The following is a 16,663-nucleotide window of genomic DNA, read 5'->3' on the forward strand; positions in this document are numbered from 1 at the left end:
TTGACATGCTGTAAACAGATGCGCCTACATTTCAGTGCGCCAATACACCCGTATGCTGATATTTTACAATGGCTTAGGTGCACCCTGAAGCTGTTATACAACCCCATTGCGATGCTTAAATTGAGAAGTCAAGTTGTGCAATTACCCCCTCCCCATATTTTGTAAAAATATGGGCATACATTATGCCATCCCAGCTCTACCCCAGGTGGTCCAGGTGCACTTAACATGCAGATCACATAAAAGCAGTAATGTCTTGCATTTCTCATTATTATATATTGCTACATTGGCTACCAATTGAAGCTAGGATACAATTTAAGTTTTATCGTATACTTTATAACATTTTATTTGGATTGGCTCCAGCCTATATGTATAGGCATGTAATGTTTATCAGTCAAACTAGGATCCTGTAGGAAGATTCCTTACAATCCCTCTACATTACTAGAAATAAATAGAACGAAAATATTGGGTTGTTTATTGTCGTCTAATGCGGCAAGATTAGATAAGGATATTTAAGTTTTACAGATTGCAGCCAATTACATGGATTTTAGGAGAAGGATTAAAACGATCCTACTACATAAATATGTGACTCATCCAGCTCAGGGATAGACAGGTTAGGATGGTTTTTTTTAAGTAATAATGATTAACTGATTCTGATATTTATTTTTATGCATGTTTCTGTTAAATTATATAATTCCCAGATTTGTTCTGGTTATCTTTTGTATTGCGAAAAAGAGAAAAAATATCCGCCAGAAGGCGGAGAACTCTAGACGCCCCACGGACAACAACAAGAAATGAAATAAAAGTGGGAGGGCGACCAAGGATTCCAAAGACTGAAAGGATATATAATAATAAAGATGTTTATTGAGGTATAAAGACTCGACACAACGTCGTGTTTCGGCCGTTAGGCCTGCATCAGGAGTCTTAATGCCGAATGCTTTTGAGAACTATTTGATGAAGGCAAATCCTCAACAAAGGGAGGTCTTTAGAAAGACCGTTGTGAAGGTGAGCATGCTTCGTTGTCTCCTCTGACACAACGCTTATATAGAATGCTGCAATAAGCATTGTTGAGTCGAGTCTTTATACCTCAATAAACATCTTTATTATTATATATCCTTTCAGTCTTTGGAATCCTTGGTTGCCCTCCCACTTATTTCATTTCTATCTTTTGTATTGCAACACTGCTTAAAACTGAATAAGTACAGGTGGCATTAAATGTGTGCATAGGTTATAGTATACATGCGTTTACAGATTCTGTTATGATTATTATTGTATACCACCATGTGATTTTATAAGAGCTTTACATGCAGAAAAGGTTTTAATTACTCCAGGGGTGTGTGTGTGTATGTGTGTGTATTTGGTTCATGGGAAGGGTATTATTGTGTGTGTCTATATTGGACTGCGTACCTGTCAGTGATGTATATATAGGGGCTATATATGTGTAGGAACCAGAGATGTACAAAGTAGAGCAGCTTAGAATAAAAAACCCTTTTGCTACAGAGGAGGAGAGGCAAGAACTGTGTCGAACTTGGCCAAGTTTCGCCCAACTAAGGGCTGCCTCAGGGGTTCTAAATACCAGTTAGGTGTAAAGAATGAACTTGCACCAAACCTGGAAACAACCCCGGCTGCAGCTGAGACAGAGTCAGCAGAAAGCCACAGAAACGAGAAAGCAGAACTAGCTTACTGTGTTGTTCCAGGTGCAGCCCTCTGTTCTCTTTTCTCCTTTCAGTGGCTTTCTGCTTTTTCCTTTCAGTGGCTTTCTGCTGTCTCTGTTTCAGCTGCAGCTGGGGTTGTTGCCAGATCTAGTGCAAGCTTATCTTTTACACCTTACTGGTATTTAGAGCCCCCCCCCCCCCCCCCCCCCCGGAGGCAACCCTTAATAGGGCAAAACCTGTCCAAGTCATTCACAGTTCTTACTCCTCCTCGTCTGTTGCCAGTACTGTAAACGGTCTTTAGATTTGTATATTGGACAGTCTGTTTTTTCTTTTTCCACCTAGTCTGCTCTTGAACCTATTCTAGTCTGCTAGGCATTTCTTTCAGCCCCAGTCAGCATTCTGGTGCTCCATTATATCACAGGTTAAAGTGAGGATGGGATAAAACTGCAAGCCGCTGAAATGAAGCAGCCTAAAGATGCATTTAAGTTCCATGGTGTAACACCAGGCTCTAGGAACAGCACAAAGAAACAATCAAGCTGCCTTTCTCCTGGACATGGGCAGCGCCTGACATCTGCTCTCTCTCTCTCTGGTTATTTGTACATCTGCTTATTTACATATTTACATCTCCCTGTATATTGACAAGTTGGATTTAGACCTGACTACTCACCGTTTCCAAATCTAAGCTCAAGATGAGTTATAAGCAGGTACACAAGCTGTTTCCCTACCTGAATGGGCTTACAATTTATGTTGTACCTGCGGCCATGGAGGGTGATGTGACTTGCCCATGGTCACAAGGAGAATCAGTGGTATCTGAGCCCTGGCTTTCTTGATTTTTAGCCTGCTGTTCTTACCACCAGGCTACTCCTCCACTCTAGTGTTTAAAAGTAACAATTACTGAGGAAGACCAAAGATTGGATTTACTACTACTACTTATCACTTCTATAGCGCTACAAGGCATATGCAGCACTATACATCATACATGAAAAGACAGTCCCTGCTCAAAGAGCTCACAATCTAATTTGGGTTACCATTCCTTTTCTATAGTGCTACAAGATATATGAGATGAAGTCCAAATTCATATAAAAAGAGTCCCTTACCTGTAGATCTTACAAACTAATCAAGACAGCATAAAAGACAAAAAGGGTTTGAGAATTTAATTAAGTAAGTAAATGGCTACACTCAATAAAGCCATGAAACGTGGCTCCATGGATGACTCCTAACCACTGGAGTTTTCACGATAGCCATAACAAATAGGCATGAGAGATATTTTCATACATTAGTACCAAGAACTATGCTGTTGCATGAAAACGTATCTCAAATATATTCGCTTGGAATATCTGGAAAACCTGTCTGATTAGGAGGGTCTCATCCACAGGTTTGAAAAGCACTAATGAGAACGTCTTGTAGAGTGATCAATGAATGGACCTGCTTCTGCTAAATTTACTGCTTTTAATTTCAGCATAGATTTTTCTTCATAGTCCCCGGGATTCTATATAGCGCAACTTAATTTCCGCTTGGAAATCGAAGCATGTTCTATAACAGTGCATGTAACTTAGGGCCCCTTTTACCAAGCTGCGGCAAAAGGAGGCCTGCGCTGGCGTCGGCTAATGTTTTTCATGTGTGCCGAGGCCCCCTTTTACCGCAGCGAGTAAAAGGGAAACATCCCTTTCCTGCAGAAAATGGTCGTGCGGCAAGTAAAGCACTTGCCACACGGCCATTTCAGGGGGCGAGCTTACTGCCGCTCATTGAGATGGCGGTAAGGGCTCCCACGCTAACCTGGCAGTAACCGGGCAGCATGCAGAACTGTCCGATTACCACGGGGTACACTCTGGTGCTACAAAAATAAATATATTTTTATAGTGTCAGATGTGATGGCATGCTAGGGGTGGGATGTACTGCCGGGCTGCTGCGGTAGCCCGGCGGTACTTTCTGTTTAGCGAGCGGTATACTGCCGCTTAGTAAAAGGGGTCCATAATTGGTTAACTAGCTAATCAGTGCTGTCAATTGGATGTTAACAAGCAATTATCAACACTAATTGGCATTAAGATTTACACGCACAACTCGCTAAGTGTATTCTGTAGCATGATACACTTAAATTTGAAGTTGCATAGTTGAAAAGGGGGCGTGGCCATAGGTGGAGCATGGGCATTTCTAAAATCTGTGCATGTTATAGAATATACCTGCTCTGCACCTAATTTAGACGTCAGGATTTACGCCAAGTAAAACGGCATAATTGGCCGTGACAAAATTTGGTCACGTGGAGAGGTGCTCGATGTATTCTATATACCACATGGAAATCTAAGCCTATTCTATAAAATATACATTTGCTTTAGACAGTTTGCCTAGGTGTATTTTTTTACGTGTGGAATTTTCAGGTGCTATATATAGAATCTAACTCTATATGTGCTCAACTACATTCTCTAATTTTTTTCCAGTTATTTAGCAGACAAATAGAAACAGGTTAAACAAGCATTAATCTGAAACCATGTTCCAGTGGAATGTGAAAACAATCCAGATGGACACTTCCCAAAACAATAAAATGAGCAGAAAATCATCACCACCATCATAAGCTTCTGTTAGGGATTTCAAATTCTCCAGACAAGGCCATGGTTTATAGTATTCTCTCTGTGTTATGCGCTGTGTATAATAATAATAATAATAGTAATAATAAAATAAATATGAAACAGAACAGTGTATTTCGTGCTCAGCTACAGTGTTTCAGTTGCACACAGTTTCCGATTTCCATAGCTGCCCCTTTCTACACACTTCAGCTGTACATGCTGCTTCTGGTTAACACTTAGAAAACTGTGGCACATGGCCAAATGAAAGTAAGGATCCTTTGCCAGTTTCAGATCCAACTGGCTTATCACTTTCTAAGGCTGAAGTGATGATGTTGTGAAAGAGAGAGAGAGAGAGAGAGAGAGAGAGAGAAATACACACAAAAGCCACAGTGCTTCCCCAATTCCCTGTCTCATTTACATATGACATCTCACACTATAAAAAGACCTGAGCATCCCACTGTTGCTCAGTCTGAATTTTTGCCTTTGGTGGTTATCGGTGACACTTGCATTTCTCTTCTCTATGGCTAATAAGGAGAATGAAGTGAGCTCCATAGAGAACCAGCTGTTTCTTCCAGCCAGTGGAAGGCCAGGGAGGGCATTTAAGCTTGCCTGTGCTCAGGTTCTTTGCTGTGTAGTTCTTTCCACGGTGCTTTCAGCCCTGGTTGCTCTGCTCTGCTCTTTTTTCCTATCCAGACTGTCAAAGGTAGGTGAGAAATAAGTCCATTGACAAATTAAGCTGTGCTATCCAGTGGCTAGGTTTGATTTGATTAAATGGCTATACAAAATGAAGGAGGCAGTTTTTGGTTCGATGTTCATGATATGGTGAGATAAAAGTGCTCAATCTAATAAGTGTCAGTATCTCATTGAGATTTTATTAAGGATTTTAAGGGCTCTGAGCACAGCAGATATTGAGGGGACCTCTTTGAAAGGCTTCAATACATATATATATTTTTTTATAATAGTAGTTAAGATGCAGGATAGCAAAAAATGCTTTTGGTTGCAAGTTTCTTTTTTGTTGTTGTTTCATTTATTTTTATTAACAGTTTAAGAATATAAACAAGCTTCTTAAGAAATACTAGAGTGCATGAGTGCATGACCTCCTTGTAGACTGGAGGAAGTGAGGGCCCAGAGCAGGAAGTTAACACTGCAGACTGCAACTTAAGATGTAGACAAACAGAATCCTTTATTCAAATGAGGATTCCAGACACAAAAAGCCAGTTTTCAATTACACAAAAGGACAAAGGGTTAAGAATTTTCCAAACAAAGTATCAAGGAGAAGAACGTTCCCTCTACCATGGGTTGGAATTTTATTGGTTAAACCCAAGGATGTATTGCTAGGTTAACTCTTAATCCTTTTAATTGTAATTGAATTTACCCGTCGCTGTATTTATTTATATATTCTTCTGTTGGTGAATATATGGAGGGAATTCAGTAAAGATCGCCCCAAATTAGGTGCCGGGATGATACACTGTAAGTGTGAATTCAATGAAGGCTATTCTGCTCAGAATTGTTTTGATAGAACATTAGCTTAGCACACAATTTCGCATCTAACTTTGGGTACAAGCACTAATGCCAGTCAAAGGCTGATGTAAATGCTCAAACCCAATTACTGTCAATTAGGCACGCACAAATTAAAATACTCCTAGATTGTATATAGTGCACCTAGAGATCCACACCAAAATCAAGGCACATTCTATAACAACACACAAGATAATCAGCATTAATAACAGCACTTAACAAGCAATAATGAGTACTAATTGGCAATAATTAAATTTACATGCACAACTCGCTAAGCGTATTGTAATGAACTGCGCCTAAATTCTAATGTATACTGCTCAAAAGAGGCATGGCTATGGGCAGGGAAATGGGCATTTCGTGGCCATTCCAAAATTTACTCATGCAGTTATAGAATATGTCCCAGTGTGTGTAAATCTACATTCTATATACCGTGCATAAATCTAGGCGCCGCTTAGGCGGAAATCTTTACCGTGCGGATTTTTAAGTGCCATGTATATAATCTGACCCATATTCTATAACTGCATGCCTAAATCCTGGGAATGCCTCTGACCTGCCTATGCCCCTCCCCTGGCTACATCCTCTCTTTGGAGTTGTGCACGAAATAGTAGGTGCGAAGGTTATAGAACAGGGATATAGGGCAGATCCGTGTGTAACTACCAATTGCCAATTAGTGCTTGGTAATACTAATAATTGATTGTTAGCCAATTAAGTCATGCATGGATTTGTGATCCACACCCAAAATGGTGTGCCCAACTTTGGGCGACCTGAACAGAATCCAGGGGATGGTGTGTGTTAGCTTTAGTTTGGAATTATTTGTCGTTTTACTGCTCTACTGTATTGCATGCCATATCAATTGTATTATTTTATTTCTATGGGCCTACTACTACTACTACTATTTAGCATTTCTATAGCACTACAAGGCGTACGCAGCGCTGCACAAACATAGAAGAAAGACAGTCCCTGCTCAAAGAGCTTACAATCTAATAGACAAAAAATAAATAAAGTAAGCAAATCAAATCAATTAATGTGAACGGGAATAGTCAAAGAAAGTTATATGTTGGTCAACAAATGGCAAATGTGCAACTCGCTACTTCTTCGGTTTTCAGATCTTATACATATAAAATTGGGCCATTTCACTTGCTAAATAGATTTTATGCATAGAAAAAGGGCCAGCACTGAGCCCTATAGTGACGATACGCAGCTGCAATATGGAATATTCATTTAACGTTAGGTCTGCTATGTAGCAGAACTAACTTTCATTTAATTTCATTTAATAAGCTTGTATACCATGTTTTTCTTTGTCTTTTTTATTGAACTTTTTTTAAGTTATAACATAATAGACAGTGTACAATATAGAGTAAAGAGTCAACACAAGAGCAGAGGGTGACAAACTGACTTGTTTGTTAACATCCAATTATCGGCGCTGATTTGCACATGGAACTTTAGTCTCCTTTTACAGAATCTGGGGGATTGAGTTCACCCAGATACAGGGCCAGCCCAAGGCAAGATGTCACCTGAGGCGGAGCTTGCATGCTGCCCCCTCCCGGGCCGAGATGCCGCCGCCTCCCCGGGCGTTTTACCTGGTGTGAGAAACAGGGAAACTACAGGTCCCACAGTGCATTGCAAGATAGGAGGAAGGAGAAACAGGAAAACTACAAGTCCCAGAGTGCATTGCAAGATAGGAGGAAACAGAAACAGGGAAACTACAGGTCCCAGAATGCATTGCAGGATAGGAGCCATCAGGACAGGGAAAATCTTCAGATTCAGGAGGAGGGAGGAGAGGGGCTTGATTGGGAAATGGAATCAGCTGAGGAGAGTGTGGAACACCCGAGCGAGGGGGTGGCGAATGAGGGGATGGAATGGGAGGAGTTAGAACAAGTAGAGGGAGAAGAATGGGAGGAGGAGATGGAGGTGGGAGCAGGAGTTACTTAGGGATAAGAGTAACTGCTGGAAGTGCCCAAGGGCAAACAACAGTAGCCAACAGAGATCCGGCGGGTGGATGTCAGGAGGTAAATGCTGACAGATGAGGGTGGTGGATCTTTGAAGCCCGGCTGGCCAAAGTGAACTATGTTTGAAAGCCTGGCTAAACTGAACTGTGTTTTGAGGCCTGGTCAAAGTGAACTGTGTTTCGAGGCCTGGCTAAACTGAACTGCATTTTGAAGCCTGGCTAAAGTGAACTGTGTTTTGAGGCCTGGCTAAACTGAACTGTGTTTTGAGGCCTGGCCAAAGTGAACTGTGTTTTGAGGCCTGGCCAAAGTGAACTGTGCTTTGAGGCCTGGCTAAACTGAACTGTGTTTCGAGGCCTGGCTAAAATGAACTGTGTTTTGAGGCCTGGCTAAACTGAACTGTGTTTTGAGGCCTGGCTAAACTGAACTGTGTTTTGAGGCCTGGCTAAACTGAACTGTGTTTGAAAGCCTGGCTAAAGTGAACTGTGTTTTGAAGCCTGGCTAAAGTGAACTGCATTTTGAAGCCTGGCTAATGGGAACTGCATTTTGAAGCCTGGCTAAAGTGAACTGTGTTTTGAAGCCTGGCTAAAGGGAGTTGTGTTTTGAAGTCTGGCTAAAGTGAACTGTGTTGGAGCTGGATTAAAGCAGAGCAGTGAAGGGAATTGATTAATTCAGCTGCTTAAAGACACATAAGGAATTGGATTGAACTTTGGTTTTTGTCTTTGTTCTTATGGGAGCTGACTACCAGAAGGTGTTTTGGAGAACTGCATTCATATATGCACTAGAAGCGAATTAGAAGAAGTGAGTCTGGCTACAGATTATCTCTCAGTAAACACTACCGTGAGAGGAGGCTCAGTCTGACACTGGTTATGGTGACTTTCCAAACCCGGCAGCGATTCCCATATGCTACCCTGCCGTTGCTGGCACACACCTCTTCTCTTTACTGTGGCTGCCTGAGGGAAATATGAAGTTACTTCAGGCGGTCGCAGTAAAGGGAAGAGGCTGATGATGGCAGCAGCAGGGCAGCATATGGGAATCACTGCTGTTGCTGGGTTTGTAAAGTCACCATGACCAGGTAAAATGCTGGTAAAATGCTACAAAGCCGCCCCCGAGATGCCGCTCCTAAAGAGTGTCACCTGAGGTCCCCGCCTCTGGTGGCCTAATGGTCAGGCCACCCCTGCCCAGATAACATTGAGTTGGACCAGTCAGAGAGATGTTCACTATTTTACACACATTGGGTTTGCCTAGATAAAACTGAGCTGAAGCAGGTTGAAACTTCCCGACCAATTCCCAGTAAAGAGCAAAGATGGTATAAAAGAATCAAAGGCTACTGGTGGCTAATCATATGCTTATTCAACAGTGCTAGTTGAATGGATAGTGTAGTCGAATATTACAATAAATGACGGCAGATAAAATTCATCCACTAGGGTGCATCTAGTCTGCCCAAAGATGTACCTGCAGATCTGTGCAGGTGAAGGTGCTTCTGTGTATGAAAGAAGGGTGGGACTTGGGGGTAATTGTGTCTGATGATCTTAAGGTGGCCAAACAAGTAGAAAAGGCGATGGTCAAAGCCAGAAGGATGCTTGGGTGCATAAGAGGGATGACCAGCAGAAAAAAAAAGAGGTGATAGTGCCCTTATATAAGTCTCTGGTGAAGCCCCATTTAGAATACTGTGTGCAATTCTGGAGACCGTACCTACAGAAAGATATAAACAGGATGAAGTTGGTCCAGAGGGTGGCTACAAAATTGGTCAGTGGTCTCTGTCATAAAATGTATGGGGTTAGACTTATAGACCTGAATATGTATACTCTGGAAGAAAGGCGGGAGAGAGGGGATATGATAGAGACATTTAAATACCTCAGTGGCATTAATGTACAGGAGGTCAACCTTTTTCAAATGAAGGAAAACTCTGGAATGAAGTTAAGAGGAAATTGGCTTAGGAGTAACCTAAGAAAATACTCTTTTACAGAAAGGATGGTGGACGTGTGGAATGGCCTCCTGGTGGACGTCGTGGAGGCAAGGACTGTGTCTGAATTTAAGAAAGCATGTGGGATTTCTTAGGAGAAGGAGGAGTTAGTGGTTACTCAGGATGGGCAGACTGGATGGGCCATTTGGCCCTTATCTGCAGTCATGTTTCTATACCCTTTTATTCCCCGTTACTAAGGTTATTTAAATTTTGCTTTGATTCATCCTCTTTCTATAAAGGGATCCTCTGTGTTTACTCCATGTGTTTTTGAATTCTGTCACAGTCTTTGCTCCACCACGTCCACTGGGAGGGTATTTCAGGCATGTTAAAAAAGTATTTCCTGATCTTACTCCTAAGTCTACCTCCCTGCAACTTGAATTCATATCTTCTAGTTCTACCACTCCCCTGTCTTTGAAAAAGATTTGTTTGAACAGTATGTCTTGACATGCTTTTTTAACTTTATTGGGTCTACATAGGTAAAAGCCACCTTTTATTTATTTCCAAAAACGTGATATACCGCCATTCATAAATCAGTAGAAAGAATGAGACTGGTGTCTGGCTACTCATTTTTTGTTTATTATTTATTTAGCTCTCACCATAGTTGATCTCTTATAGTCTGGAATTCTAGTTAAGAACATAAGAATATAAGAGTAGCCATACCGGGTCAGACCTATGGTCCATCTAGCCCAGTATCCTGTTTTCTAAACAGTAGCCAAGCCAGGTCACAAGTACCTGGCCGAAATCCAAATCATGGCAACACTCCATACTACAAATCCCAGTGCAAGCAGTTGCTTCCCATGTCTGTCTCAATAGCAGACTACGGACTTTTCCTCCAGGAATTTGTCCAAACCTTTTTTAAACCCAGATACGCTAACCGCTGTTACCAACACCAGTGGGAGCTTTCATAGTAAAAAAGTTCTAATTGTCCTACTAGGATTAGAGAAAACTAGATACTGTTTATTGTAAGCCACATTGAACTCAACTTGTTTGGGATAATTGTGGGATATAAAATGTCACAAATATATAAATAATTAGCATGTACTAACCAGATAATGCAGTGTTAAAATAGGAGCACCTATCACCTCAGTAACTACTCCCAAGTAAACCACAGCAGATAGCACGTGTGCTAATGGCTAAATCTCCGCACAAACTGCATAAAACATTTTTTTATAGGTCTAAAATGTGCTCCGTAAAGTCTGCGCTTAGTGTATAGGAAAATCGCATGTCAAAACTTAATAAGCCCAGACTTGAGCGCATTTTAGTAAAAGGGCCACTACATGATTGAATGGCTAGATTTCTTTTGAACATTACCCTCAATGTACCAGCAGACAAGTATTTTAAACATTTTCTGACTGTACCTTTTATTTTCATTACAGCCTCAACCGATCTGTTTGGCTAATGCACACGGTAAGTCTATTCATCAAGCAGTTGTACGTATGTTTGCTATTGGTCTATGCATGCATTGAAAAAAATAAAACAACCCCGTATTTTAAAACGATGTTCCAGACTGATAAAAATGTCATTGCAGTTAATACCAATGAGCATCCCTCAGCCCTCCCCTATCTTGCTTCACTGGCTACTTTTTCTCTCTGGGGGCATCCTCTCCGGCTCTGAAAGTACAAGGAATTAAAATTTAAAAAAAAGAAAAGGAAAGGTCCTTCGTGAGTATTGACAGGGGCAAAATTATTAATCTGAGCAACATTTACTAAGTTGAGGCAACGTTCAGACAGTACAGGTAGAAAATAAAGTATAATTTTTCAGAATTTAATAACAGTAATATGACAGCGTTGGCAAATGTGCAACCCCCCTCTCATCCCCACCCCCACCCCCAGTCCTCACTACCTTGGGAACAATGGTGTGATGGGGGGCCCATCTCAATTTTGCTGCCCGGGGCCCAGTCAGTCCTAGCTATGTCACTGTATGTAACACACTCCATTCTGGTTCCCATATGCTGTATATAAAGTTGTAGTAAGTCACTCTGTTTATTTTTATGTGTTCTATAATTTATTTATTTATTTTTTGTTATATTTGTACCCCGCGCTTTCCCACTCATGGCAGGCTCAATGCGGCTTACATATTGTATACAGGTACTTATTTGTACCTGGGGCAATGGAGGGTTAAGTGACTTGCCCAGAGTTCAAGGAGCTGCCTGTGCCTGAAGTGGGAATCAAACTCAGTTCCCCAGGACCAAAGTCCATCACCCTAACCACTAGGCCATACTGTAACCTGCCTGGAACCCTGATTGTTGAGGGTATAGGGCATTGACTGATTCTACATGGGTTTGTAATTGATTGAATACATAGGTGACTGACTCATTCCACACCTGGACTAGCTTGCTATAAACACTGAAACTTAGACCAGTTCCTTATATCTTGTTTAACTGTACAAAGAACTTGCTTTGAGTTTAGCCACTCATCTATTTATCCCAATTGACTCTGTACTACCCATCTTGTCCCTACCTATATCTACATTTGGCCCTTTGGCTACATGGTAGAAAAGCATTAGGATCATATCTCTTATTTGAGTGTTCTAATGTGTGCTTGTTGGGTGTCTCCTTGCACACCAAAATGTCCCCTTTCAATGGAATAGTCCCTCCGGGTGGCTCAGAACCCGGTCTCTCCTGTCAGGTAGGCACCTGCCTAGGGCAGGGGCAGCCCCCTGGCTAATGTACTACTTAGTCCTTGGTGCCTTCCTCCTCCTCAATCAGTTTGTGTGCTCTAGAGGTGAAATCCAATTATTGATAAAGGACAGCCGGCCAACCGCTAACAAGTAGTCCCTTCCCTATTCCTTCAATCACTGTTCAATTCCAGGTTAAACCATTGGCTGCCCACAGTTCCCAACAAGGTTCATCTATAAGCAAAACAGTTTGGTAGCCTTTATCTTCCAATCAAGTTCCTTTATAATCAAACAGTTCTAAGGCATTCTGCTTCCAACAAAGTTCATTTATGAGCACAACAGTTCTAAGGCATTCAGCTTCAACCCTTTCCTTCACTCCTCTTTCAGGCAATCAGCGAAGGGTGAAGGGACCCCCTCCTGTATCTCTACCAGCACTACTCCTGGTATCCTCCCTCATGGGTTTGGGCTGAGCTTTTCTATCTTGTGCCCTTCTCCTTTCTCAGAAACCTCTTCCTCTCCTGTCCCGCATTAGGCCAGCGAGCAAGGCTGCCCAAAGCCCTTTTAATTGTTGCCCTTTCACCTTGGCCAGAGCTGAAGTCTCCATAGGTTCCTGGTCTAACACCATCTCCTGAGGAAACCTCTGTTCTCCCTCCAAGGGTTGCCAATCCATGGGTTCCTCCTCCTTTCTCCCAGCTGCCTGATATGATATCCTCCTGATTAGACCTCTAGGGCCAATCCACTTTCCCCTCTCTGAGAGGCCTGGGGATTGTAGTGTTGAACATGCCTCCTAACTGGGTCAGATGCTTTGCCCAGGGCCTGCTGGGAACTGTAGTTCTCCAGCTTCTCAGAGGAAGGGGAAGGACTGCCTTCTCCAAAAGGGGAGGGTAATTTATGCCAAGCCCTCTGGGAATTGTAGTCTCCTGGGGATCCTGGATGTTTTCTCTCCCTGGTCTTTTCCCCTACAGACTCTTGGGCCCCCTCTCCGTGGCTCCTCACAATGGGTATATTTTTGATACTGTATTTATGCTTATATTTAGTTATTTCATTATTGTTAAGCTGTTAACAAAATTGTATGTTTTATGTTAAACTGTACCTACTGTACACTGCCTTAGGTGAATTTCTTCATAAAGGCGGTTAATAAATTCTAACAAATAAATAAATTTGGTCATGCCTATAGAACTATGATTTTATTTATTTATTTATTCTACTTTTTAAAATCATTTTGTACTCAGGCGTTATTTTAACTTGATCAACTAAATAAATACTTCTAAGGATTTTATCTACTTTTGATGCTTCTACAATTCCTTAGCTAAATATACTACATAACGCTATGTGGTCTTCCTGACTAGGGCCTGAAATGCAAGCCTTCTTGTGTGGCCCTGGAACTGGATGGAAAAAGCCACACTACTCAAGTGGAATTGAGGAGTAATCTAATTAAGCTACAAAGTAATAATTTTAAAACAAATTGGAGAAAATATTTCTTCACTCAACGTATAATTAAACTCTGGAATTCATTGCTAGAGAATGTTGTAAAAGCAGTTAGCTTAGAGAGGTTTTAAAAAGGTCTGGATAATTTCCTAAAAGAAAAGTCCATAAGCCATTATTAACATGGCCTTGGGGAAAATTCATTGTTTATTTCAAGGATGAGCACTGTTTTGGGATCTTGCCAGGTACTTGTGACCTGTGTTGGCCACTGTTAGAAACAGGATACTGGGCTTGATGGACCTTTGGTCTGTCCCAGTATGGCAAATGCTTATGTTCTTAGCTTATATCAGTAGGCTAAGAACCAGGGGAGCCTGGTTCAAATCCCACTACTGCTCCTTGTGATTTTGGGCAAGTCACTTACACCTCCATTGCATTAGATATGAACTTTAATTGTGAGCCTTCAAGGGACAAAAAAATGCCAACTATACCTGTTAGCATATATGAAATTAAAGGTCTATCCCACTGCAATCTGGCCTTTCCAGTTATGTTTCACTTATCCCTCTAACCATATGTCTTTCTTTCACTATTCAAGATGCTTTTGGCACTGCTGAATCTTGGAAATGGAAGTGGAGCTTTTCAAACTGTGAAAATCAGCTCAAAGAGGATGGCGACAAGCTGAAGATTCTGAAGAGTGGGTTATATGTTGTCTATGTTCAAGTGACTCACAAACCAGTAGTCAACATAAAAGGTGTTGCCAATTCAACCTTTACAGTCTTACTCCAGAAAATAACAAATGGGTCGACCTTCAATCTCAATAAAAGAACAGAATATATCCCTTTTTGCTATGACTGCACACCCACTATTTCCATGTGGTCCCCCTATCAACTTGAAAAAAATGAGGAACTTAAATTGTACTTTGAGGGTTCTCTACCGAACAGTAACTTGAAAAATCAAAGTTTTCCACTGACCAGGGCCATGAAAAATCAGACTTTCTGGGGGGTTTATGAAATTCACACCTGGTTTTGAATTTTTGGACCAGCTTTCCCAACTCTAGGAAGGATTTTCCCAGTGTTAGCTCTCCCATGAGTTAACTAGTGGTGCCAAATCATGAAAGCCTCAAGGGGTAGCTTTGAATGGCTTAGGAACCTTTTACATGGGTAAAATGTGAATTAACCTGTGTAGGTTGGCCATATCTGGGTATATGGAACCTAAGCGTCCTAAAGTACATGTGCTCTTTTGGCTGCATAGTAAAGATGTATTTCAAAGGTGAGTTTGAAAAATACATTAGCTTTCATTAAAAAAAAACAGTTTTGATATTGTACCCATGCTGCTAACATGCATCATTCAGGCCATTGGTTTAAGAAGTTGTGAGGACTGTCATGTTTTTTTAGTCATATTAATAATCTGATATTCAGACATGTCATAAGTAGGAGTCTCTCTCGTGCTTGAAAATCAGCTAGTTTAGTGCTTGCTTAAAAGTATGTGCAGATGTTTGCTGTTAGGCGCACTGTTGAATATTTACCCCTTCTTGGCATCATGGGAAACAGTCAGAAGCCGTACACTGCAAGTGCTGCTGAGGGATCATTTGCATATGGCCAGGTGGCTCATAGCTGGGATAGAGAGTTCCAGGTGCAAGGCGCTCAATGATTAAGTAGTTTTTTGTGTAGGGAGAGACAGCAAAACCTCTACGAAACCGTTGTTCTATGCATGAAAAAAACAAACCAAAGTACTTCATTAGACAATCAGCTGAGCTTGGTGACAATTTTACTATTCAGCACCTCTATCCTTGGGCTCAGAAGTTACCATGTGATGCACCATTTGATAATTCCAGTCATCCCAGAAAAGGAAAGGTTATGTCAGGAATAAATGAGCTGAAAGGCCTACTTGCTGAAAGATAAGCTATACTAAGAATGTACTCTCTGCCATGCACATGGTGTGGAGCACTGATGTTGTAAGGATAAAGGAGGAACACTAAGCAGATAATTGTTAGGGATGTCTTCGTCCTTCACAGGATACTATGAAGATATCATGAAGCCCAGGGTATGATCCCACTTAGCAGCTTTATTCTGATAAGCAGCTGGAAGCTTCTGAGAGTTATGGAGACTTCATACTTCCCCTAGACTCTCATTGGCAGCCTCAAGTCCAAAGGTTTGACCATCCCTGCACCAGAGTTTGTCTCTCATTCTGTGTCTATTGGAAAAATGTTTAGTAAAAAAAAATAGATGCCAGATCTAGTGACTCTGGTAAGCGTTGCATTTATCGAACATTTCCACAAATCAGTTCAGGTATTGAGCTGCAATCCTCCTTTCCTGTCACTAGAAACTGATGGACCCTGGAAGATACAGGTGTCAGATGGAGGACTGCACAGGCATGCCTCCAGCAGAGGGCTGGGAAACACTATCCCAGATATACACTTTCTTCCCAGGTTTAGGAATAAGTTGTATATTCAGTATCCTGCTTAAGAGAAAGAAGCTGACAAATGTGACGAGCATTAAGAGAATAGGATGGTCCAGATATTCATCTCAGTCGAAAGTGATTACTTAATTGACTATGAATGTAAACTTAGTTTTATTTACACATTTATGCTGTGCTGTGTTGCTTATGAACTGGTTTTACAAAGTGCTATAAATATAAATTGATTGTTCTTCATTTCTTAAAGTATTGTATAGGAATTTTTATTTTTGTATATCTACTGACTGTTGTATTTCAACACTTACACATGAGACACGTAATCAATTGAGAATGATTATGGAGCCCTTTTACTAAGCTGTGGTAAAAGGAGTTCTGTGCTAGTGACAGCAGCTGTTTCTGACATGCACTAGGGCCCCTTCTACCGCAGTGGGTAAAGAGACCGAAAAAAGAAATGGCTGTGCGGTAAGTTTGCACTTGCCATGCAGCCATTGAGGTGGCGGTAAGGGCTCCCGCATTGACCCAAACTGGGGATGCCTGATTACCGCCGGGTAACCCCCTGCACTATTA

General features: G+C 41.5%; 1 protein-coding gene across 1 annotated transcript in view; it reads left to right on the forward strand.

The window, feature by feature from the left end:
• The window catches only part of LOC115472455, a 182,754-nt gene extending 168,004 nt beyond the window's left edge, over positions 1-14,750 (forward strand). Inside the window, exons 5-6 of the mRNA XM_030206745.1 lie at positions 11,020-11,050; positions 14,277-14,750. Of these exons, the coding sequence (XP_030062605.1) occupies positions 11,020-11,050; positions 14,277-14,710 (465 nt within the window). The 3' untranslated portion in view covers positions 14,711-14,750. The remainder of the gene's footprint in view (positions 1-11,019; positions 11,051-14,276) is intronic.
• Positions 14,751-16,663: the final 1,913 nt, after the last annotated feature.

This window comes from Microcaecilia unicolor, chromosome 6 (assembly GCF_901765095.1).
Source record: "Microcaecilia unicolor chromosome 6, aMicUni1.1, whole genome shotgun sequence".
Taxonomy (NCBI): domain Eukaryota; kingdom Metazoa; phylum Chordata; class Amphibia; order Gymnophiona; family Siphonopidae; genus Microcaecilia; species Microcaecilia unicolor.